The sequence below is a fragment of the Schistocerca americana genome, chromosome 1, assembly GCF_021461395.2.
Source record: "Schistocerca americana isolate TAMUIC-IGC-003095 chromosome 1, iqSchAmer2.1, whole genome shotgun sequence".
Lineage (NCBI taxonomy): Eukaryota > Metazoa > Arthropoda > Insecta > Orthoptera > Acrididae > Schistocerca > Schistocerca americana.
The window spans coordinates 107516527-107544006 of NC_060119.1; the positions used below are offsets into that span (position 1 = coordinate 107516527).

Consider the following 27480-nt stretch of genomic DNA (forward strand, 5'->3'; position numbering starts at 1 on the left):
TCAGGGCTTTCTCCTTCAGGTTTCAGCCAGCTCTCAGTCCCAAGAATAATTTAAGTGTGAGAACTTTCCTACAGGGCACTAAATTTGGGAAGTTTGTTATGAATACTTTCACAATTTACTGATAAAATGTTGACAGTCGAAGTGTTTTTACTATTAACATACCCTAGAAAAACCCCATGTGTACTCCACAAGTACTCTGCTACCCAAGTAGCTGCTTTCATTGTACAGTACACCCCTGACCTATCAAGGGGAGTCCTATAATTGCCAATTCAATAATTCAGGTCCAGAAGTCTGCAGCCAAGGCTGTCATAAAGTCAACAAAGGTTTCGGTTGACACCCTTCACTTGGTTCCAAACCAAAGGACACTCATCAACTCTGGGAACAATGTTACACATTGTGAGCTCTGTTGGCATCTCACATGTGAAGCCATGAACCACAACTTGCATACTTGATAGTCACAGGCAAGGTCATTTCCATACCTTGGATAAGGCCACCAGCTGAATAATGGAGTGCATATTGTCTTTCTTTCTAGCCCTGGACACTATCTGCTTAAGTCTCCTTAACAAACCTAACATTGGAGCGCCTCATAAATACACTCCTGGAAATTGAAATAAGAACACCGTGAATTCATTGTCCCAGGAAGGGGAAACTTTATTGACACATTCCTGGGGTCAGATACATCACATGATCACACTGACAGAACCACAGGCACATAGACACAGGCAACAGAGCATGCACAATGTTGGCACTAGTACAGTGTATATCCACCTTTCGCAGCAATGCAGGCTGCTATTCTCCCATGGAGACGATCGTAGAGATGCTGGATGTAGTCCTGTGGAACGGCTTGCCATGCCATTTCCACCTGGCGCCTCAGTTGGACCAGCGTTCGTGCTGGGCGTGCAGACCGCGTGAGATGACGCTTCATCCAGTCCCAAACATGCTCAATGGGGGACAGATCCGGAGATCTTGCTGGCCAGGGTAGTTGACTTACACCTTCTAGAGCACGTTGGGTGGCACGGGATACATGCGGACGTGCATTGTCCTGTTGGGACAGCAAGTTCCCTTGCCGGTCTAGGAATGGTAGAACTATGGGTTTGATGACAGTTTGGATGTACCGTGCACTATTCAGTGTCCCCTCGACGATCACCAGTGGTGTACGGCCAGTGTAGGAGATCGCTCCCCACACCATGATGCCGGGTGTTGGCCCTGTGTGCCTCGGTCGTATGCAGTCCTGATTGTGGCATTCACCTGCACGGCACCAAACGCGCATACGACCATCATTGGCACCAAGGCAGAAGCGACTCTCATCGCTGAAGACGACACGTCTCCATTCGTCCCTCCATTCACGCCTGTCGTGACACCACTGGAGGCGGGCTGCACGATGTTGGGGCGTGAGCGGAAGACGGCCTAACGGTGTGCGGGACCGTAGCCCAGCTTCATGGAGACGGTTGCGAATGGTCCTCGCCGATACCCCAGGAGCAACAGTGTCCCTAATTTGCTGGGAAGTGGCGGTGCAGTCCCCTACGGCACTGCGTAGGATCCTACGGTCTTGGCGTGCATCCGTGCGTCGCTGCGGTCCGGTCCCAGGTCGACGGGCACGTGCACCTTCCGCCGACCACTGGCGACAACATCGATGTACTGTGGAGACCTCACGCCCCACGTGTTGAGCAATTCGGCGGTACGTCCACCCGGCCTCCCGCATGCCCACTATACGCCCTCGCTCAAAGTCTGTCAACTGCACATACGGTTCACGTCCACGCTGTCGCGGCATGCTACCAGTGTTAAAGACTGCGATGGAGCTCCGTATGCCACAGCAAACTGGCTGACACTGACGGCGGCGGTGCACAAATGCTGCGCAGCTAGCGCCATTCGACGGCCAACACCGCGGTTCCTGGCGTGTCCGCTGTGCCGTGCGTGTGATCATTGCTTGTACAGCCCTCTCGCAGTGTCCGGAGCAAGTATGGTGGGTCTGACACACCGGTGTCAATGTGTTCTTTTTTCCATTTCCAGGAGTGTAGCAAATCCTTACCCACATGTGGCTGCTGAGACCCTGCCAAAGGAACAGCTACTGCTCATTCACAGGGTGAACAGGTGAGACCCAATAGCCAGCCTCCACATTGGCCCTCTGCCTCGAACAACGTGAATGCTCTTCTACCCTGGCACCAGAGGTGTCCAAAGCAATGCCCCAGATTCTCTGGCACTACTACACCCCTAGGCAGCAGCCTCAAGGTAGCTCACCATAGCCAAAATTGAATTCAACTGTGAACTATGGCATGCACACATCCTACCCTTCCTAGCATGACTAACTTGAGAAGTAAACTGTAAAAGCAGACAGGAACCTAGATATGCAGTTTGCCACCCTTCTGACAAGTCACAAATGTTTGCTAGTGCCTTAATGACAGATAGTTGTATTTCACAAGGATGATATTGTCTAGATCCAAGCTGACGATCTTTCAATAGATCATTTTCTTTGAGATAATTCATAATGTCCAAACACAGTGTATGTTCCAAAACTGTACTGCAGATTGACATCAGTGATATGGATTTGCAATTCAGTGGTTTAGAAGCAGAGCTGTATGGCCTGCCTGTTGGGTGCAAAGGATACTGAAAAATTTATTAATTTAGTTTACAAACACAGGTCATTATGAGACCAGATTGATGAAAACTGTCACTGTTGTGACAGTCAAATAAATGTGTGGTGGGAGTTTTCCACAGAAATGAACCTAACCAGTAAGTGTTTTTAATTGCAGTACTCTTTACAAGGTGAAACATTAACAGGACTATTTTGAAAGTCATTTTATCACACTGCAGCATATTACAGATTCTTTTACAGTGCAGTGTATTTGGAAATTATATGTAGGATCTGGAACATGACAACAACACAAAGCATTTATTGTAACACTTAAAGCTATATCTATATTTTATGTCATGTCTCTTCCACAAAACTTCCCAAATATTTGTTTTTAAATATGCATCACTGCTGATAATCTTCTAGTAGATGTTGATTCTTTAAGCTCCCTCTCTTATCAGATGTTCAGGTGGATACATGGTTTCTCAAAAGTAGTTGGACTTATGGACTTATTATGCCGAAACTCTACACTTGTAAAAACATAGCATTTAACCATTTTTTCCTCTTCTTCTGCCATCTTGACCTTTGTGTCAGCAAAAAAAAAAAAAAAAAAAAATGTTACAAAGGTAGAAACACGTAACATCAACTGTAAACATGCAAGAATCTGGTGAATATGTATGCAATGTGCAAGCTCAAATCATATGACTCAGGTCGTATTAAGCTGTGTGGTGATTCAGTCTTATGGCTTCACTTCAAGCATTTGCACAGCCTTAGAGTGGATGGTCGAGCCATTCAAGCATAGAATGCTTGAACAAGAAAAGGAAGTCAAATGCAGTTGCTCCCTGTGTCCAAACCGACTATATTGAGATCCACAGGACTTTGAACCACATGCACCAAGCAACTTGAGAAATCATAGATGTTTCAGGATGGGAAGGTAAGGGGAGAAGGGAGTGCTGAAGTCATGTCTCATGTGGTGATCTGTGTGTGGTGTTGGCTGAACCTGATGTGAGTGAGACTTTTTGGTCATTTACCTTCATTTAAGAGCACGGGGTATGTAGATGACCATTTTGAAGGTGTTTAAAAATCAAATTTTCTCCGTTTCTGTACAATTTAGAAGCAACTGCTTGATACATAATGTTAAATAGATTGTTTCAGTTATGTAGAAGTAATAACAACTGACATAGCACAGTTTGTTGTAATATAACATGTTGGTAATTGTGAGGAAAAAAAAAGATTTTTATACATGCAGTAGTCATATTTGGTACAGTTTTGACATATTCTTTTTGGATCAGAACAGAAAAATTTGCACAAACTGTTAAAAACACATAAGAAACAAAATCATAAGTAGAAAATTTTTAATTTGAATCCATAATACCAGTTATAAAACAAAGAAGATGATATTTTAAAAACTGCCCAAAAAAGACTTACATTTTCAAATTTCTTACTCTTTTTTTTTTTTTTTTTTTTTTTTATTAGGGAAGATTATTTTGCTCATTTGGAAGAGTGTCAATAAATTAAAGGACATGCAATGTTTTCACTCCCCTATTGCAAGTATTTCCTGTGAAAAACTAACTTGTGAGAAATTGAAATAAACTAACCATTCATTTAATACACTTATATGGCATCAGGACAGTATTAGAGCATAGCCATTTTCATACTTTGGATGATGGTCTTTTTTCCTTTTCTCTAACCTCACCTGTGTTCTAGTTTCCTTTGTTGGTTGAAGAGTATACCTTTCTGCACTGGCAATACATTCCTTGTTGATATCAGTGAGAACAGTAACAATGATTTCTCCAGCTGATATTCCCAGCACTTTCTAAACTTTCATTCTACTTACTGCTGCATCATTGAAACATATTACAGATCCAGCATACTAACACCCAAACCTCCAGATGTCAAACACTCAAATCAGTACCAAACATTGTAAGTCAATAGAGTATCAATCAAAACTCCAATTTAGTTCATGCTGTGTACTGTCATCCAACAGAACGGGCATAAACATTAATTAAAATCAACACCAGAACTAAGGACCACATCAAAAGCATAACTGTGAGTATAAAACAATGTTGCTTCCATGGGGAGGTTGGCAGAGCATTAGATCCTTGTACCAAGGGTTTCGGGTTCAAACTCAATGAGGAAAAGTTTTCTTCTTCCTGTATTATGCATTAAAGTGTTAAATGGCGCAATGTGTTTATGACATGAAAAAAGGTTGTTTGGAATTTACGGGAATGTTCTCTTGACAATCTGCTTTTGCTTCATTTCTTTGAAAGTAGTAAACCTAAATATTAATAATTAATAATAAACAAAATAATAATATCAATAATAAGTACATAACATTCAAATAACAAAGCAAAAGCAGACTGCCAAAAGAATATTGCTACAAATGATGAAAAGTTGTTTTACAAGTCAGGAAAATGTTTTCCCATACAACAGTTTCATGGTAAAACAGTTAAAAAAAATTATTATCAGTGGGGTTTGAATGCTCTACCTTCTCATCCACCTGAGATCTACAATACAATTACTCACATATATGCTTTTCCTGTTCTCTGTAGCTTTTGTAATACATGTTCTGCTGGATGACAGCACACAGGATGAATGAAATTGGTGTTCTGGTTCATGCTCTATTGACATACAGTGTTAGGTACCGACCTGAGTGTCTGACATCAGGAGGTAAAGTCCCAAGGTACTTATTCCAACAAACAGCAAATACAGTTTTTGGTACCCAACCCATATTATTTGGCCGAAATGTTCAAACCTTCATTTGGGTTTTCTGTGTAATCCTGATGGCAATTTACTAAAAGGCTTTAATTGTTCAAGTTTTGAAAAATAGGTTTTATCACTGTCATCACTGCTTAAGGTAATAAGTGCTTGTGTGTTTGTTTCCCCACTAATCAGTGCCTTTTGAAACCCACGTCATGAGCCAGTGACTTTTGGCCAGTGAGCTTATTGTGCAGTGTTGTCTATAAGAGTTTTTGAAAAAAATATCACCCACACCATTCTTTTCATATTCTCTACTTGATGCAGCATTTCTCCTAATTGCCAAACTATAGTTACACTGCAGAAAAGCTTTCTCATGGCCTGTAAATGGCTTATCATCAGACAGTTTCATTCTTTTGTTATCATCCTAAGTCTTCCCAGCCTTCCACAAGATTCCAATTTTGAAATTTCTGTTGTTCCATATACTTTAGGTCCTTTTACTTTTATAAAACCTTTTGAATCTCCATCCCCAAGACAACTAATGTATCTAATAATGTTTGAGACTTCTAGAAAAGTTTGACCTCTCCTTCACATTCCATTCTAGAACTGTAGCCCTCAGAATTCTTGGAAAAATTTTGAGCAAAACACTTGTCATGGTACCTACAACTGCAGCACTGTTTTGTGAGGCATTCAGAGTCAATATCCTTTTCATTACACAGAGAAGTGTATGTGACAGCACCATTCACAGAAGAAAGTTTTCACCACTGAATGAGCTGTCAAAGGCCACAATTATATCCCCACATAAACCCACAAACTAGAGTGTAAATTGGAAACAGTTCCACACAAAGATTATGCACAGTCAGTAATGCCAATTCCTAATTGAAATTTTGCTCAACAATATTATGAAAAGGAGAGAGTGTTACTGGCCGTAAAGATGACATGTTGAGTTGCAGACAGGCACGATGTAAAGACTGTTACTTATAAGCTTTAGGTCAAAACCTTCTTCTGAGAAGAAAAACACACTCTCATTTACACAAGCAAGCACACATCACAGACATGACTGCTATATCCAGCTTCTTCAGCTGGTATGTATTAATATATGCATTCTATCATACATCCTTGAGAAATGTACAAAAGGTTAGCAGAAACTGATGGATGAAGTTACAGTTGGCTGGAGCAGCCATAGGTATCAGTCATGAGCATGTGTGTGTGTGTGTGTGTGTGTGTGTGTGTGTGTGTGTGTGTGTGGGTGGGTGGTGTGCTTGCTTGTGTGAATGTGTGTGCATTTTTATTTTCTGAAGGAAGCTCGTATTAACAGTCTATTCATTGTGCATGTCTGAAAATCAATGGCTCATCTTTATGGTGAATAGCTAGCTATTATTTTCATAATATTTCTGATGCTCCAACCTGGAGTTTGCACAGTTTAAAATTTTTCTCAATAATTATATCTGTCAATGAAGGCAAAGGAAAATACATGTCAAACAACATATTTAAAAGGGGCAGAACTGATGCTCCACCAAATTTAAAAGTCTGACAAAGGCATTTAAATGCTAAATTGTGAAAAAAGAATTTTCCACTGCCCATTTGAATGGAGCATCTGATGGGATAAAACCTGATTTTTTTTCTTTGATCCTTAACCCATTGTTTTGGACAAGAAAGTCAAGGGTAGGTAATGGCAGAAAATTATAGTAGATTGTTCTTAAAGTAACAAAGAATCAAGATGGTTAAGAAAAGAGGAGTACAGCTCAAAGTAAAGACTGATGTTTTATAGAAAAGTCGTGGTTTTTATGAGATGAAAAAGAAGATGATAAGTATCTTTTGTGAAAATCTATTCCTTTCTGCTCCCAGAGGAAGAAACTGTCAGTTCTGAAAGCTAGGATTCTGTGCGTACTTTTAAGTGCCTTGTCTCCTGGTAATAAGTAATGGACAGCTATTCTGTCTTATAATTTTACATGTTAATATATCCTTTACAGATGGATCAAACATATAACTATCTCCCTACCTAATTATTTTTACAATTTTATATATTCCATTGATATTCACAGTCAGGGACACTGAAGTTCTGAAGATGTGGAGACATATTTTGATAGTGATATCAGATGCTTCAGTATTTACACTTTAAACTTTCTGGAAGACATAATTTGTTAACTCATGATGTTAAAGATGTCATATTAGCAACAAATTGCTAGAACACTATGATTCTAATCTCTCTATTCTTTAAGTACAAAATCATAAGTGGCCAATGTGGCTAACATATCTACAGGAATAACACTGCTGTAATCATCTGTCTTTGTTGATGTTGGAACAGAAAGTCATTAGTTCATATGTAGGAGTAATGAAAATCAGTGATGTGTTCCTGAAATATTGGTCATCAACCAACAATAAATGAAGTCCAGCAATATTATTGCCATTATCAGGCTGGCAGATGTTCATTTTCAATCATCAATGTCACAGCCAAAATGTGACATATCATTAACTAAATATACCTAACCAAAACTACTGTAGGATCACATATATTTGAGTTGATTCTTGTTAAATTGGTGTATGCTTGCCATCAAAAACAGTGTTCTATGGAGGAAAAACCACTCTACTGAAGATAATGTGTATTTAATGACTCACTTCTTGGATTTCATTTACGTTGTCTGCATTAAAGGCAAGTGTCAAACAAATGTAATAAGTGCTTATGTTTAAAAATGAGCTCACTGACATTTGTCAAACCTTATGAAAAAATGATTAAGTTTGATGTGTGTTGAAATCCATTTTATTTTTCATATATATATATATATATATATACGCACCATTTGTCTATGAAATTTTTATATGTTTTACTTTAATCGATCTGTAACTCTGTAACAGGACATGAATTTAAACTTCAGCATCTAAAGAATGATACCATCCAATACAGCCATAATACTTCATATCATCACAGGAAAGACCATTTTGAGGTTCTGGCAACAGATGGAATATCTGAGGCAATAAACAGTGTTCATCTGACAATTGAGAAACCAGTTACAATACAGTTTGCTGTCAGTGCTGGGGACACTGTGTTCACAATGGAGGAAAATGGTCCTCCACTTCAGATTCCAATTTTACGAGTTGGTTCAGATCTATCCGAGGAGTCACAAGTCCTTTGTGTAACATCACCAGGCAATGCAACACCAGACCAAGATTATGAGCACATTGAGAAGGTAAGATCCAGAGCAAGAAATCCAAACAATAAACAGTCTTCTCTTACATGTCCTATGAGTATCTGTCATTCATTCATGTAATTAATTCTGTAAGAATATTACTTTTATTTCCTCATGACTCTTGGCAAGTTTTTACTGAATGACCAAATATGTACATTCACAAGACTCATGGAAATGTTGAAATTTTTTATGTGTGATTACAAGATGTATATTAGTTCATACACACACACACACACACACACACACACACACACACACACACACACACACACACACTTCAAACATGCACAGACCATACAAAGTCTTTGCATACAGTTCTCATGGACACCCAGCTGGTGTGGGTCTTTCAGTAGTTAATACTCCCATAGCTTACTTAGTCTTTCAATTTTTTGGATGTTATCAGGTTTTCACGCAAGCATGGCTTTAGTCTGGCAAGTGTCTAGTCTCATGGCAGTGTGTCCTGCCAGGATTATTCCCCACACTTTCATTTTCTGCACAATGTTTGGTTGTTTCATCATGTTGTACAGTTCCTGGTTCTTTCTGCATCTCCATGTGTTCTGTTCCCAGACTGGTTCTTAATTTCTTGTTTTAAGTTATTATACCTTTTGAACCAGTTGCCAAAGTGTTTAAAAGTGTCCACCACTCTGGCTCTGTTCCATATTCCTATCTGTAATGGAGTGTTGTTAGGGTCTTATCTGGATACTTCTATCATTTCAGTCTTCTCCACATTAATTCACAGCTCAGTCTTACTGATATTATTTTCTAAGTCCTCCACAGTTTGTGCCATCTCTTTCTTTGACTCCACTGTGGCTGTTGTGTCATCTGCAAATCCCAATTACCAAGTTTTTCCATTTAGTTTCCCCCTTTACCTCCTCTTTCTGTTTCCTGAATTACTTTCTCTATGAGCAAATTATAATCAATGGTGAAATTACCTTGTCTCACACCAGTTCTGATCCTGAATTCCTTGGACAGCTCCATCAGGTATTTCACCTTGGCTTTTGTCTACACTGTACATGCCTTCAAGTTAAGTAACTTCTTTGATAGGTCAAGTCCCTCAGGAAGTGATACATATTTAATCTGTGTATATTATCACACTTCTTTGAGGAATCAAATGTCATCAGAGACCGATGGATAAATTTGCAGCACCTCTGCCAGATCTGTCTCATGGAGAATATTGATCCACAGTCTGGTAGATGACTTCCACCCTTTTGGAATCTCTTTCTTTCCCCACACTTTGCTTATGTGATTGTTTACCTCTTTCTGAAGTGTTTCGCCTCCCATCCTCAACATCTCTGCCACTATCCTATCTTCTCCTGGCAACTTGTTATTCCTCAGTTTCTTAATTGCTCTTTCTGTGTCCTACTGAGTCACTTCAATTTCTTCTTCCTTCATGTCCTCTGCAATTCTTCCTTCTGGGAAGACTCAATATTCAGCATCCAGCGACTTCTCAAAACATTACTTCCATCCAAGAGTGCCCACACCAAGAGTCATGCGGGTTGAGGGGGAGGAATGCCCAACCCCTCCCCCTAGTTGTCAGGAAAAGGAAAAACCATAGTGTAGTTAGGTGTTTTTTCTCAAGAAAATTATTTAAAGGACAGTATCACGCAGGTACTGTAACATTTTTATGCCTGCACACAATTCCCCATGTGTCTTCCAAAATCTTAAAAATACTTGTTACCCAAGGTCTTGGCCCCCCCTCCCCACACAAATCATATGGTTGCCCATGCTCCTATCTCTCCAGTATCCTTTCCATGTCTCCATGTCTGTTAGCAAATTTTCATATTTATAATTAATAACTAACAACACATTTTTTGACCATTCCACACATATTTCATCATCTGAAACATTTTCTACTGTAAAATATTTTGTGTGCTCTCTCTATTTCATTGATCATGTTGGTCGTGAATTTTCCTTTCTCTGTCCTTAGAATCTTGCTTGTTTCTCTTTTTATGTTCTTGTCTGCTTCCTGTTTTCCTGCACAATTTCTACCCAGCATGTGTGCTTCATTTGCTCTGACCTTCATGGCTTGTTCACACGTATCATTGAACTAGTTCTTTCTGGTTGTTGGCATTTTTCTTCTAGATTATCTCTTGCTACTTCAGTTACAGCAATTTTTATTTCTTCCTATTAATCATTAACAATTCTTTCATCATTGTGGCTTGATACCAGGACTTCAAATTTATTTGTGCACTCTCATATCATACTTGTGGCACAACTGTGGATCTTTAGCTTCTCAACATCATACTGTCTCTTAACCATGCCTTTCTTCTTCCTTTTATAGTGCAGCTGTAGTTGGAATTTGCTGATTACTGAGTAATGGTCTGCATCTGCATCAGCCCTTCTGAAATCTCTAATATCTGTCATATACTTCTTGCACCTCTCATCTGTAAGAATATTATCAATCTGATTGGTGGTGTTACCATCTGGGAAAGTCTATGCACCTTTGTATATCTGTTTGTGGGGGAAGGACACTGAGCTCATCAGATAGTTCTGGCTTAATGTAAAACTAATGAGGCACAGTTCGCTGTCATCTGTTTCCACATGTTTACTCTGTTTTCTGATTTCTAACGATGTGCGATGATAAAAAGCGGTGTGACTTCAGATTGCAAGCAAAATCCACACCTCTCTCACATTGGTTGACTTACTTGATCTGTGCAGCCGATCTTCTTTTCTGGATTGCTGGCTCTGTCGATCTCCAAAACTTTCTTCTCCGAAGAATAATGCTGGTTATGGGAATTTGTAAGACACTCTCTCTATTTTTGAAATAATTTAGTACTCAAAGAATACTTTAAACTCAGACATAGTATATTTCAGCTTCCACAGAGAACAGATTCAATATTTCTTACATCAATATTCGAATGTTTATAAATCAACTGATTTGTCTTGCGGTACGCTTGATAAAATACCTCTGCAGTAGCGTACTTTTTACAACCACATAATTTATGAACATGTCTTGCTTCTAGCAGGTCCAACACATGAAGTACAATTAAAATGTCTGTAATCAATTGTTTATTTTCTTTAACAATAATCACAGACCCTAAAACAACAAGGAATACTACATGATTACTTCTTGCTCTTCCAATACAACTTCCATGGTACGAGCAGCAAACAGTTGTCGATGCCGTTCGACCGTCGCGTCTACCTTGTGCTTGTGACTCCTTTCCAGCCTGCACACACAAACATGTGTCACGCAATATGTACATTGTCTCACACTTATTTTTAAAATATCGTGTGTTTGAGAAAGTAGAAGGATGAGTGGTTCTGGAATTTACACAGAAACTCTTGAAGCTCTACAGATTGTCAGCTTACACACATCTTCTTATCCCAATTTGGCAATCTCCCAAAATAATCTTAATATTTCAGATTCTAATTCTTTCCATTGTTCTTTCTAGTACTTCATAAAACTCACTTTGTTGCTTACATCTGTTGGTGCTTATGTATGAACAAGTGATCTTCATACTTATTCCACATAGTAAGATATGATATTCTCTTGCTGATTGCACTGAATCTCTTTGCTTACATTAGCAAATGATCACTCACCACAAATACTGTTTGATGTTCATGCCTTCACAGTCTCCACAAAAGATTACTGATTTATTGTCATGTAAAATCTCTTCCCCTTGCCATCTAGTTTCTTGTAATACATACATCAACTATATTCCTCCAACTTGGACACTATGATTTTGGCAGCTCCTGGTCTATGTACACTTCTAACATTCCATATGCTGACTTGTAAACCAATGTGTCTAGCCATTTTCATCTTGTACAGTTCCATCCTAACCTGAGGCACACTTGTAAGATTCTTGGTAATGATAAATGTCCCCCATCCACATTATGGGTGCAGTGAAGGAGTAGCCCAGTAGTGGGGCTTTCACATTTCTGCTCCTGAGCTGTCAGGATTTGTTATCAGTCATTTGCCCCCCAGGAGGATAGGTTTTACTATACCTCAAGACACTACTCTGTAGTTCTGTGATATTTTTGGTGAATATTTGATTTCCCTCTGGTACAATAGATGTGATTATTTTTGTTTTGGGTTAGTTTGCTTGCTTTCAAGATGTAGTCTCTAGTGAAAAAGATAGTTTCATAAATGTACAAACTTGGACATTCAGAACACCAAGATCATTAAAATGAGACTTACAGGACTCCATCTTTTAAGGCCACAAATTAGAGCTTTTTTTTTAAAAAAAAATTCTAAAAACCTTTATGCTGTGTGTTGAGTGTCCCCATAAAATGATCCCATACTGAAGCAGTGAGTGGAACTGTGCATAATATTCCTGCAGTACTGTTGTTTTGCTTGTTGTAGACTTTAATATTCTTATACCATAGCACACAGATGAGTGTTTCCTAGGGAATTTGAGATGTTAGTAAGGTGAAGAGGGATATGTAGAAAGTTAACAGAAGAAATCAGGGACCTTATTTGAGCTGCATGGATAAATCTCCAAACAAGATCCAAGTAAACTACTTAGCTGAGAAACTGAGATGGCAGTGTGAGTTATGTGACTTGTAAATGGTCCATTGTGCTACATCCATTTTTAAAGCCATCTTGTTCCTTTGCCAAATTAAAATTTGATGTTTTGTCCAATGACAGTTTTAGTAAATATCTAGTTCACTGTGGTTAGGAAGCTGATGGGCCTATATTTTTTATCTTTTTCTATCTCTTTTCTTTGCAAGAACAATAAACACAAAATTGTTTCAGTTTTGGCAGTTTTCATCTTTTGCAAACATTTTGCTACAGCTTTAATGGTTTCAATTGAAACACTCTCCTTTTCCGCCACCTTCTATTTCTTCATACAATGAATACTTTTTCACACCACTCCTGGTGGTGGAATGTCATTACTTTCATGATCAAATTTCTGTGCTTCTGATGAACTGATGCCTACATAAACATTTAAAGAAATGTTTGTACAATTTTATCACTGTTGTTAGTTACTAATGAAATTTTGTATCCACTCAAAAAGTTTTGGTTTTCTTTTTGTCACACTTTTATTGTTTTCAGATGTTTACTTTATTAAATTTCCATTGTATTTTCTCGCATACGCATAGTCAGGTGTGGCTTTGGAAAGAAGTCTGAAACACTCATGGATCAGAACTGACTTAGACCCCAAGTTATGCTAAACATGCCTGCCACCACATCTATGATTACAGGGTTGACAGTGGGCAATATCACTGTAGCCAAAAGTTTAGATATTGTATCTTCTTTGTGTTTCACATATAACTACTAAATAACATGAAAAACTAATTCAAAGGCAAGATCCATAGAAAACACATTTATCCATTGACATCACATTTCCCAACACTTTATCACAACAAATCATACTAAAAGATGCATTTTGGGGACATCTTTAATTATATGTATGTTAACTTCACTGCATGCTTAATTTTTTGTGTTTTCAGTTCTAAACTTTTGACATCTAATGTTTTGTTTGTGTCCAATCTGGAGTGTTTATAACTTGATGTGATGAAACAGTGATATTGCTGTGAAGGCATTTGTCTTGTGCTGTAATTGTAATTTTTGGGTGAACAAATAAATGCCGAATTGCAATCAAATCAGGCAAAGCCATATAAAATAATCTTGCAGTTTCTCAGTCCTTATACCCTGCAGTGTTCAGATGATGGAACAGATTACCCCCTGAAAGAGAAAGAGAAAAAGAGAGAGAGAGAGGGAGGGAGGGAGAGAGAGAGAGAGAGAGAGAGAGAGAGAGAATTCGGGGGGTGGGGAGGGCAGGAGAGGGTTAAGAAGCAGGTGTTTTTCGTGTAATAATGGATGCAAACAATTTGAGGAAGTGTGTTTATAATTCATTAAGTGTGGCAAATAGTATTTTGTCATGTTCTCATTCAAAGAAAGAAATGTAAGTCACAGAAAAGTGAAACAAATGAAAACAAACTAAGAAAAGAATGTTCAAATATCAATCTGCTGATATAAATTTATGTTTTCTGTGGTATCACTGAACCAGTTTTATGCAGTAATCAATGGATGTAAGTTAAATAAGTTGATTACTTTTTGTTGTGAATTTGATACCTCATTTCCCAACAAAGAAAACAGTCTATAAGCATACTCAATACTCTGTAGCTCTGGCATAAATGTGTGTGTAACTTGATGTTTCATTCATTATACTGCAACAGTTGGTTCGAGCTCCTCTATGCAATACACACATCAAAAAAAAGTCTTGCATCACCTTGTTTCTTAGAGTTCCGGAACAAGTACAGAAAATTGGAATAGAGATCAATATAAACACCAGTTCCACTCTTTTTATTGCTCACGAAAACCACACATTGCATGTTGTACCACCATACAGTGAGATCTCCAAAGGTGGTGGTCCAGATTCCTGTACACACTGGTACACGCCAGTAGCACATTCTCTTGCACTGAAGCATGCCTGTATTTGTCATGGCATACTATCCACAAGATTGTCCCACTCCTCAATGGTGATTCAGCATAGATCCCTCAGAGTGGTTGGTGGGTCACATTGTCCATAAACAGCCCTTTTCAATCTATCCCAGGCATGTTCGACAGGGTTCATGTGTGGAGAACATGCTGGCCACTGTAGTCGAGCGATGTCATTATCCTGAAGGAAGTCATTCACAAGATGTGCATGATGGGGGCACGAATTGTCATCCATGAAGATGATTGCCTCACCCATATGTTCCTGATACGGTTGCTCTATCTGTCAGAGGATGGCATTCATGCATCATACAGCCATTACGGCACTTTCCATGACCACCTGCAGCATACGTCAGCCCCACATAATGCCACCACAAAACAGCAGGGAACCTCCACTCTGCTGCACTCACTAGACAATGTGTCTAAGGCATTCAGCTTGATCAGGTTGCCTCCAAACATGTCTCGAACAATTGTCTGGTTGAAGGCATATGGGACACTCATTGGTGAAGAGAAAATGATGCCAATCCTGAGTGGTGGATTCGGCATGTTGTTGGGCCCATCTGTACCATGCTGCATGGTGTCATGGTTGTAAAAATGGACCTAGCCATGGATGTCAGGAGTGAAGTTGCGCATCATGCAGCCTATTGCCCATAGTTTGAGTCCTAACACAACATCCTGTGGCTGCACAAAAAGCATTATTCAACATGTTGGCATTGCTGTCAGGGTTCCTCCGAGCCATAATCTGTGAGTAGTGGTCATCCACTGCAGTAGTAGCCCTTGGGCAGCCTGAGTGAGTCATGTCATCAACAGTTCCTGTCTCTCTGCATTTCTTCCACGTCCGAACAATATCGCTTTGTTTCACTCCTAGATACCTGGACACTTCCCTTGTTGAAGGCCCTTCCCAATACAAAACAGCAATGTGAATGCAATCAGACCACAGTATTAACTGTCTAGAGATAGTTGAACTACAGACAAAATGAGCCTTGTTCCTCCTCCCTGGTGGAATGTCTGGAACTGATCGGCTGTCAGACCCCCTCCATCTAAAAGGCGCTGCTCATGCATGGTTGTTTACATCTTTGGGTGGGTTTAGTGACATATCTGAACAGTAAAATGGACTGTGTCTGTGATACAGTATCCACAGTCACTATCTTCAGGAGTTCTGGGAACCGAGGTGATGCAAAACTTTTTTTTGATATGTGTATATCAGTATTTGCAATTTAATAAGGTTTGGGTACATCTTTCATCTGAAATTGATCCATTCACTTCAGCCATTTGCACATAAATAGTATAACTGCTAGCTTCTTTATAATTAATTGATTAATTATAAGACAGAATTTTTCATTTATGAATTACTTGAGCTCTGAAATGGTCAGAATATTTGTTAAAAAAATTCTGTGAATATTTTTCACAATATGTAACCTTCAACAAAATATTTTAGTAATGGCCCCTAAACACCCCAAAGTTAATATTTCATACAGTTTTCATTTCTGTGCAGGTAGTGACATTCCAAAAAGGGTCAAAATCTTCTGTTTGTGAAGTAAAACCTGTTGATGACTCATTGTATGAAGGAGAAGAAAACTTTTTTATCCAGCTGGAAAGAATCCCAAATGGTTTGTCATCATTATTCAACTTTAAATGCTATATGTCTTCTACTTCATGTGTACCTATAAATGTTTGTTATATGATATATCCCAGGGTAATAGGCTTACAGAAATAAAAAAAAAATCTGCAGTATTTTCTCAATCAAATATATCTAAAATGTTATTTTTAGTCCTTCTAGTAGTTACATAAGCAACAAAAAAGTTCACTTTGTCAGTATAAATGAAAAAAATATGGAGATCATTGAAAATCAAATGTTGGAGTCTATAAGAAAAGTAGAATAAAGAAAATGATATGTAACCCTACACTATGCAAACATTGTAATGATCATTTCCTAGAAATCATAGAGCAAGTCAGTGGAGAGAATTCAGAAGAAAAAGCATAGTAGTGATTCAGAAGTAGGATGGTCATCATTGTATTTAATTTAAGGTCAACTCAGGCAAACCAAGAAAATGTTTAAATGCTTTGAAAAAAATTACCATTTTAGAGCAGCTAGTATTTTTACTGGCATGACATATAAGTAATACATAGCTTTCATAAGTTTCTTGTTTAGAAAGGTGAGAGTATACAGTTATTGGATTCATTAATTTGTGGGAACATGGGATACAGACATATGTAGAAAATCGAATACATAATATGTACATAGTGTAATACCACTTTATTGAAGACAATGTACACAAGACATCCAGTGATGTTGTTCTGGTCAATAGCTGCCACAGAGGCCTAGCAGTGTGGAGCACAGGGTAGGAAATGAAGAAGCGGCACTGAGGTCAACAAGGTGACGCAGCAGTTAGTTGGCATCTGGCGTCATGTAAGGCAAGATTGCCCGACCGTCCGTGTAATGATTGGCACAGAACGGGGATGCAGCTGGGCTCTTTCTCACAGGTGTAAGTCTCTTCTGAATAACTGTGTTGTGGGGGCAGGAACCAGACACAGTTGGTCTGTTTCTTACAGGCAATGAGGCACAGATGCACATGGCCAGTTGTGCTGTGGCTGACACTTTCGTGAGACATCACTGGGCAATATCTTGAAGTCACGTTTGGCATTGCATGAATGCTGGACATGTGGTATATCTGTGGCTGACGTGGAAAATGTCTGATGTGTACACACAGAACACAAGTGGTCAGACCAAATAGAGGAGGGTAGGGTATCTGTGGTGAGGATTTCTACACAGGCTGCTCACATCAAAGGGACTCTGTTCTGATTGAAGTGATGGAGTATGTTGAGATATGTTCAGAGGGTAGTCCAATTGATGTGGATCACTAATTTATTAGCAACTGGCCTTTAAGGTGACTGACCATGTGGCACTGGAGACCAAGAGGAGGCAGAAATTCTGGGTACCAATCCATTTTGGGTCTTGGTTGAAGTCAATGTAGGTGGAAATGCAGTCACAGAGTCAAGCATTGTTGTGTTGAATTCATGTTGGGAAGAGGCACTGAAGTTGTCAGTGACAGTTGAAGATAAATAGTGCAACTGACAGTGGTTGCCCTGGCGTGTGTTGTGTGCAATTCCTCTGATGTGTTCCAAATGTGTTGTTGTAGAAAATCTTCAACACATGGTAGTCGTGTGGTAATCAAATGTGGAACCAGGGGAATGTAGTCAGTGTAGTCAATGATGTGTGAAGATCGGCAGCAGACAATGATTGAGCTGCATTCTGGCGAGTCATGGTAAAGGGACATGGCAACAGTGCACTGCCCAGCCAAAGGGACATGCCAGAAGATGCCATCAGCAGAGGAGCCAGGTGGCAAAGAGAAACATGGTGTTCTGTTATGCTTGTTGTGTTTCATGTCTGGGTTTGGTGACACTGCAGATGAGGGATGGAGCGGATGGGCATGGTCAGACATCAGGAAGCTATGACCAGTCATCAGGACTGGGGTCACAAGTGCCCTGCCATTGTGATGGTTGTAGGTCATGACACTGAGCTGCTCATACATTGTGGTGAGGGTAGCTGATGTGTCATTATTATATTGTGGGAACATTGTGATCTGCATACAGAGTGAATCCGATTTGGCATGGTATGGTATGTAGAGGCAACAAGGACAGTCTTCTCGAATAGATAGACTTGTTGTGAGCACTATTGAGTACTCATAAAGCAAGTGACAGTCACGCGTGGATGTAACAGCATGTGGGGTGTGATCACATACTTCAAAGTTATTTATTTTGACAGGTTGCAGGTCATTGTGCTGAGCTGTGGCATGGACATGATACACATGGAAGTGACTCTGCTCAGGTGTGGTAGAGTTGGCCACTTGTGGCATTTGTGGTGGCACAGCACAGTTGGCAATGTTCTGCACAGGCGAGAGCGTAGTATGCATGGCAGCATTCTGCCCAGGCCTGAGTGTGATTCACTTGGGGCTGTTCTGTGGAGGAGTGGAAGCAGCATGCTTGGCAGAATTCTCTGCAGACATGGGTGGACAGTGATGGTGATGGTCTGCGCATGCGCAGGCATGGAGTGGATTGTGGGGAGGCCAGGCTTAGTTGACATGCACCACCTGGGTGTGATGATGTCAGCATTAGAAGTGATAGGACTAAGTCAGTCAGGCTTGGCTGCTGCATGAAAGGAAGAATGCCGAGGCTGTTGCTGTGGCACATGTGAAAGTTCATTTATGACACAGATATCTAGAAATAAATTGTCCACAATCATTGGTCAGGTCTGAGATTGATCTGGATGAACCTAGGTCTGTTCTGTGGTTATTTTCAAAAATAGGACAACTGGTGGAGCAAGGGCAGATCAAATGAATTTGCACATGGTGCAAAATATGTGCTGTCTGTGTTGAACAAATACAGATCTCTGCAGCGAGGATGTTGCAGTGCAATTGGTTCATAGGATTTTGGCAAGTAGGGTGCAGCAAAGAGGTTCCACAGTAGATTGTTTGTTGCTGTCAGTCATTCAGGACTAGTATCTTAAGTTGAAGCACAGAACTAAAGACAGTGGAAGAGTTGGATGAGAAGCACTACACTGTCAAGAATGGAAACCATCAATGTGGTGTGCAAATTTCCACAGTCAGTGGTTATGTGTGGGTCACGCTATTATAACTGTATAATGTGAATTTTACCTCATATATGGTCATCATAAATCATTGGGATCACTAATGTGGAAACTTGAGATGTAGACAGGTGTAGAATATTGAATACATGATCTGTACATAGAGAAATACCACTTTATTGAAGACAATGTATAGGAGACAAGAGAGGGGGGGGAGGGGAGGGAAGAGAGTGGGACAGGAGATTATTTTAATTTGGTCAGGTCTGAGATTGATCTGGATGAACCTAGGTCTGTTCTGTGGTTATTTTCAAAAATAGAACAACTGGTGGAGCAAAGGCAGATCAAATGAATTTGTACATGGTGCAAAATATGTGCTGTCTGTGTTGAACAAATACAAATCTCTGCAGCGAGGATGTTGCAGTGCAATTTGTTCATAGGATTTTGGCAAGTAGGGTGCAGCAAAGAGGTTCCACAGTAGATTGTTTGTTGCTGTCAGTCGTTCAGGACTAGCATCTTAAGTTGAAGCACAGAACTAAAGACAGTGGAAGAGTTGGATGAGAAGCACTACACTGTCAAGAATGGAAACCATCAATGTGGTGTGCAAATTTCCACAGTCAGTGGTTATGTGTTGGTCACACTGTTATAACTGTATAATGTGAATACATAGAGAAATACCACTTTATTGAAGACAATGTATAGGAGACAAGAGAGGGGGGAGGGGGGAGGGAAGAGAGTGGGACAGGGAGGGAGCAAGGGACCACGGGAGGGAGGGAGCAAGGAAGGGAGGGAGAGGGAGAGAGAGAGAGAGAGAGAGAGAGAGAGAGAGAGAGAGAGAGAATCCACATAGTCTCAAATTTATTCATATTCACACTTCACGATTCATAAATTCCAGCATCATCATGACAATTTGGAAAGAGTGAAGAACTGCATTAACATACAAAAGCAGCCCTCCCCCCAACCCCCTGCCTCACACCACTACCACACAATGTGTATATGGGCACTGGAGATATATACAATTTCCCTGTGTCTAGATCTGATAAAATTGTAGGAGTGGCTGATGTGCTAGTCTTTTACTTTGTTTGTGTGTATCTGAGAATTTTCAGCTTCCTACTTAATATCTGCTGATCACCTGTTACAGAATTTTCACCAGAATATAAAACACCATTCTAAACCCTAGATGTGTAATCTGTACAGGAATTATTATTACCTCTAGTATTGTGGCAGTGGATTGCATATCTCATTTTAAATATATTGCAAAACAAACAAAAGCCATACTGCAGCAATATGTGAAAATACGAAAACTCTGTAAAATAAAAACCTATGCCCTTGAAAACATTACAACACTTCAAGGAACCATTGTGTGGCAAGACATTTCAAATGAGAATGAAGTGGAAGGGCTAGTTAAGCTGTTATTCTGAAGATTTGTTCTTACCTGGGTTCTAGTAGTTGATCACACATTTGCATTATCGCAGTGGAGATTATTTTAATAATAATACTAATACTAATACTAATACTAATAATAATAATAATAATTTTCCACATTACAGTTCTTTTCTGTCTATAATTGTATAAAACACTCCTCATTTCTACAGCATGAAAAAAATTGTTTGTTAATAACGCAGGCATTATGTACAAATCTACCAGAGCTCTCCAATAGCAGTAAGAAATATTCACTAAAATCATGAAGGAGTTTCATGCACACATAATGTCATTTAACTTACAAATGACAATCAACAGACAATTTTTGATATGAGTTTGGATTCAACTACATCAACAACAGCATAAAATGGAAGAAATACAATAATATTGTGGGTATCAGAGAAAACAAGATATTTATTCCCATATATATTTCACAATAACTCATAGTTACAGTTAATAAAATGTTCCAGACTATTATGAAGTGGTTGAATGGATTTCACATTAAAACCAAATGTCTCATCTCCAGCTGCGGGTAATAGCTTGGGGCACACGGTTTACCGAAGACCCATGCACCCCAACCGTTACCTACACTAGGATTTGATCCACCACACACAACAAAGGTAAGGCATCATAAAAATGTTGGCAGATAGAGCAAGCAACATCTGCCAATAACAGCTGCTTGACACAGAATTAAAACATCTCACCAATGCATTGCTCAAGAGTGGTTATTCATTCGCTGAGGTAAAAAGAACATTACAAACACCACAAAAAAATCATAGCAATGCTCAAGCACCAGTGAAATCAGAAGTTTTCTGCCTTTGATTAAGCTCTTTAATGATGGCATAGAAAAACTCTTGAAAAAGTGGAACATCATGGTACCGTACTCTAAAAACCCACCCGGAAGATACAAGATCACGTAAAATCTGCTAAGGATGCTCACTAACCACTGGAAAAAGCAGGAATTTGTAAGTTCTGTATAGTTTTGTGGAGGTATACATCGATACTACAAAAAGAATTGTCAAAAAACGACTAGAACAGCACAAGGGAAATTGCAGAAGAGGGGAAATCGACAGATCAGCTGTTGTGGAACATGCTGTGGTGCATATAAATATTTAATACCTAATAACATGGCCAATACTCTGAAGATGTAGGCTTCAGATTCCCATCGCTAACAAGTGGTAATTTTCTGCAGGACTCCAAATTGGGCAACACAACCATGAAAAAAGTTTGCACTACAGTTTCTGCCATGCCGTTCTTGAATATAAATGCCTCAGGCCACTTGGTGAACCTGTCTACCACCATCAGGCAATACTGTAGCCTTCGATGCTGTGAGTGGGCCTACAATGTCAGTATTCATATGTTCAAAATGCTGTTTTAGTTGATAAAATGTGGTCAGTTGGTGCTCTGAAGTTCCATGTGATTTTATTCCTCTGACACACTGTTCATCACTTCACAAATTTTCTGCAGTCTCTGTGCATATCCGGCCATATAAAGTTCTGTTTGACTAATCTGACAGTACTCCTTACTCCCAAGTGTACAAGATTGTGCATTGATGCTGTTGCCTTTTTCTATGTCACGATATAACTTCCCATTTTCTTCAAGTGATGTCATGATCTATAATCTCAATCCTTTTGATTGTTGCAATAAATCACACAACTCACTATCACCTTGCTCCTGTGTGTGAGGGTCTCGTAACCAATGGCATTTGTCACTGCTTCCACCCATGTGATGTCATCTGCTACCACATTCACTGTTTCCACACACAAAAGTGCGTCAGCTGGAATATTTAGCTTCCTTTCCATCTACACAATGCTGGTCATGAACTGGCTGATACGATTTAAGTGTTGCAGCTGTCTAAGAAATACTTTCTCCAGCTTTACCTTAAAGGCATATAGGTAAGGAGCTTATGATTCATATAGGTAGTGAACTGCCACCCTTCTAATGTGTGTGAATTTTTTGAAAAAGCATAAGTTGCATACAGGTCACCCATGTTGCCCAATGCTGCTTAGATGGCAACAACTTATGGCTATAGAATGCAATGGCCTGCCAATACTGATCAACATATTGCTGAAGTGCAGCACCAATGGCAGTGGACAAAGCATCAAAAACGAATATAAGCAAGAAGTGGGATGTGTGCAACTGTGTGTGCTGACTGGGCAGCCTCTGATGTAGCTGTTTTCACAGGCTGAAACACGGTGTCTGCCTTGCTGGTTCAAGGCACTCTGCAGTTAGGCATTGGTGTGCCCCTAAGGTATTCATTCAACAGTGTGGTTATCACTATGTGATTGTGAATGAATGAATGAGTCATAGAAATTTACTACTCCTAGGAACCATCATAGATCTTAGTCTGTGGTAGGTAGGGAGTATTTGCTTATGACCTCCATTTTTTTGTGTGGACACCACCAACATATCATTTATGTCCACATAGTAAAAATCTAAATCTTTTATCATCGCATCCATAAAGTAGTGGAAGGTCTGAGTCACATTGCATAGTCCAAATGACATCCTGGTAAACTGAAATAGGCCAAATGATATTGTCACTGCTGTTTTGGGAATGCCTTTTGTAGCTAAAAGAATTGGATAATATGCTTCATACTAGGACAGTGGTAGAAAATATCATGTTACAGTAAACATTTGCTGAAAAGTTGTCATGTGTAGGACCATGTACTGGTCTGGGATGGTCCTTGCATTGAGTTGGCAATAGGCACCTCAGGGACTTCATCCCTGGTGTATGCAGATTAGTAGTCAAACCTATTAGTTGCTGCTGTCACAGATCTGGCAGTAAGTTTGTAGAAGGACAAAAAAATCTGCTCTGATAATAGGGTGTGATATATCTGTCACTATAAACTGCCATTCAAACACATGACATAGCCCCAGGTTAAGGAATAATGTTACTCAACCATACATTGTAGTCTTGGAGTCAGTAGTGGTTAACAGGCAGCAGTCATCACAGCTCTTGCATGGTAGGCAATTTGTTGGATGTACTGACACTTCCGCCCCAACTTGACCTGGTATTGTTTTTTCATATCAAGGTCCATCACAAAACATCAGCGCATGTTTGCAGTAGAAGTTGGTGCTGCTACAGTGTGTGATTCATGCTTCCACTTGGAAGGTGATGTACACTTTTGTACATCATTACCAAACTTCCTGTGGTACCAACTTAAGTTCTGTGCCGATTGCAATCAGTTATGACCTCGTGACTGTCGGCGATATAGCTGTATTATTTGCTAACTCCACCAATTGCAATTTCAGGCAGTCTAGCATCACCATGGGCACATTTTGTTGTTGCACCATCAATGTTGAGACACTTGATGCCAGATAAATTTCAACTATACTGTCAGCCATTTGTGCCAGTGCATTTCAATCACCCACACACACTGTGAGAATTTTTGGGTGTCTGATTGCAATCGAGGCAATCATATATTCCATAGCACATCATCACCTACAGTGCTACTTGCCAATGTGTGTAAATGTTCTATGAGTTGTGACATTGTCCAGTCTCTGAGCTCCTATGTGCGCAAAAGCTTCTCTAGCTGTTTTGCTTCTGACTGCAGCAAGCATGTGATCAGTGCATTTTTAATCAATTAATACCAAGGGTATCTGCTAGTGTGGCTACAATATACTGGATTTCTGCTGCTGTGTCCTCCATGAGCACTGCAACCACATCTAGTCTCATCTGCTGATATTTGTGAAATGATGAACTGCCACACAGAGTGACTGTGTGGTTTGAGGTGACATGTCACGGATTGTGAGGCCCCTCCTGCTGGAGGTTCATGTACTCCCTCAGGCATGGGTGTGTGTGTGTGTGTGTGTGTGTTGTTCATAGCATAAGTTAGTTTAAGTAGTGTGACTTTCTAGCTGGGCAAACCATAATAAGACGATTATATTGCCAGAATGGCGGGGGTTTTATTGTCACCCTGTCAACTGTAGTGCTGGCTGCCAGTTCAATTATGACTGGTGAGTTGTTCGGTCTCATGTGGGAATGAGTGCAGCTGGTGTGGTTGTTACAAGCATCAATATTGTGAAACTGCATGAAACTCTGAAGCCAGCATGATCATGTCACAATTGGTTGGAGTTATGAAATATGTAGGTATCAGAGAAAACAAGATATTTATTCCCACAAACACTAAGGAACTGCTTGAACTTATACAAACATGAATGCATACACAACATAAAGCATGGAATAATAAACAGGAAGTAAACCAAAGAACAACTACATTAATACCACTTGAAATTGCCACTACAAGGAACGTTCATGTGCCACTGTACATTTTTGGGGGTAGAACATCTATCTTCTATTGCACACATATATAAACCAAAGTCCCATTGCATGCACTCTGACTGTATGTTTGGGCTAATCTACAGGACTACTGTAAGGATTTTGATCTGGTTTTGACCAATAGGTAGATTGATTCATGACAAAGGTTTGTCTGTGTAATTTATAAATATTTTCTGAAAATTCGCCAACCTATTTCTACATATACAAACTAAATTACCATTCTCACTTCTGTTTGTATGTTTGGGATAATCGTGAGAACTACTGTATGGATTTCAGTTCAGTTTCAACTAATAAACACATTGATTCATGAGGAAGATTGTGTATATTAATTTATAAATCTTTCATGGAAATTGGCTGAACTATGATGAATTAAAATTTGCTCTCTAGCAGTACAGCCACTGCAGCTCTATAGAGTAGAAAAGCTTGAGCAGAATACGATCTTGTGTGATAGTGGAATGGTATGCTAGTATGTTCAGACAGGAGACTGCCCATCTTGTGTAATAAAATGACAGTGAAGTTCTCATCTATGAAATTTGGAAGACATCATGTGACAATCACTAAGTACCACTACACTAACAAAAAACATAGATGAAACAGGTCAAAATAAAGAAGCCAAAAAGGGGGGGGGGGGGGGGGGGGGGACAGAAAATGGGCTAGCAGTAAAGCACACACCTGCAAGCCAAAAGGTTGGAACACACATTTTGCACCCTGTCTCCTAACATGGCATTTATGTCTCAATGATGTTAAAATTCACTGGACACAAAACATGCCTCAGATTCCATGTCAGACTGCAAGTCTCCTTTTGAAATAGCAGAAATCATGTCAGACCTGTTAATCTAGTGATAGACTGCATGCCTGACAACCAGAAGGTTCTGGCATAGAATCTCAGTCAAACCACAGATTTTTATCTCTCTCTTTTTAACCTAACATTTTCCTCCCAATAAGGTAGAGATTCACCATAAATGAAACATAGTGTGGATTCTACATCAGACTGTATGTTGTCTTTTTCCAGTTGGACAACTGGCACAAATATCTAAAGTCACAAATCTCTGAAGTGACATTCAGTTGAAAGACCTGCACCAGGCCATTAACTCACATGAAATTATTACCAATCTCCCTCTACTCATGTTCTGACAGCACATAAAGTAGTAGATGAGTTTTTCTATTTGGGCAGCAAAATAACTGGTGATGGTTGAAGTAGAGAGGATGTAAAATGTAAACTGGCAATGGCAAGAAAATTGTTTCTGAAGAACAGAAATTTGTTAACATTGAGTATAGATTTAAGTGTCAGGAAGTCTGTTCTGAAAGTATTTTTATGGAATGTACCCATGTATGGAAATGAAACATGAACGGTAAAGAAGTTTAGACAAGAAGCTTTTGAAATGTGGTGCTACAGAAGAATGCTGAAGATTAGATGGATAGATCATGTAACTAATGGGGAATACTGAATAGAATTGGGGAGAAAGGAAATTTGTGACACAATGTGACTAGAAGAAGGGATCAGTTGGTAAAACATATTCTGAGACATCAAGGGATCACCAATTTTGTACTGGAGGGAAAGATGGAGCATAAAAATCATAGAGAGGGACCAAGAAATGACTACAGTAAGCAGATTCAGAAGGATGTAGGTCGCAATTTTAGTCAGAGATGAGGAGGTTTGCACAGGATAGACTAGCATGGAGAGCTGCATCAAACCAGTCTTCGTACTGAAGACCACAACAACAACTACACATGTTATAAAGATATGAGGAAGTTCTGTGTACATAATTTATAAATATTTTGTGCAAATTGGCTGAATGTTCTTCTGCCTATATGTGATAGCTACTCACAGGATCTACAATAGGGATTTTGATACTTATGGCAAACTGTTGTGACCATCCTGTTGACAAATGTGAGGCTGCAGAGACACAGTGCCTTTGTGCAGAGCTCTAATTGTTAGTGAGTTGAATCAGGCTGTCTGCTCACACCTTCAGGCACCACAGTATGCCTGCAAGAGGTGTGTGCTTGTTAAATAGTTTAATTTATATGAAACTGGCAATATTTAGTTACCTAACTTTGTTTTTTACATTTTAATCACAATTCTATGCAGTGGCCTGTAAACAAAATCATGGCTGCGCCAGCCAAGTCTTCCAGCTGTAGATACTCAGTGCTACCCATGCAAAATCATGTTGCTAATATCTATAGAAATTAAAAGTTCCTGCAATGCTTTCTGTCTGTATGTTCAAGCTGATGTCAGGAACTATTGCAGTGATTTTGATCCAATTTTGACTAATAGATAGACTGATTCATGAAGAAAGTGGGTGCATATAATTTGCCAATATTTCTTGTAAACTGACTGAACTATTGCCACTTCCCACTTTG

The 27480-nt window shown here is 39.5% G+C and overlaps 1 protein-coding gene across 1 annotated transcript in view; it reads left to right on the forward strand.

Moving 5' to 3' along the window:
• LOC124603351 (extracellular matrix organizing protein FRAS1-like) overlaps nucleotides 1-27480 on the forward strand; it is a 218419-nt gene that overhangs the window by 41031 nt on the left and 149908 nt on the right. The window contains exons 5-6 of the mRNA XM_047136392.1: nucleotides 8123-8454; nucleotides 16332-16446. Of these exons, the coding sequence (XP_046992348.1) occupies nucleotides 8123-8454; nucleotides 16332-16446 (447 nt within the window). The remainder of the gene's footprint in view (nucleotides 1-8122; nucleotides 8455-16331; nucleotides 16447-27480) is intronic.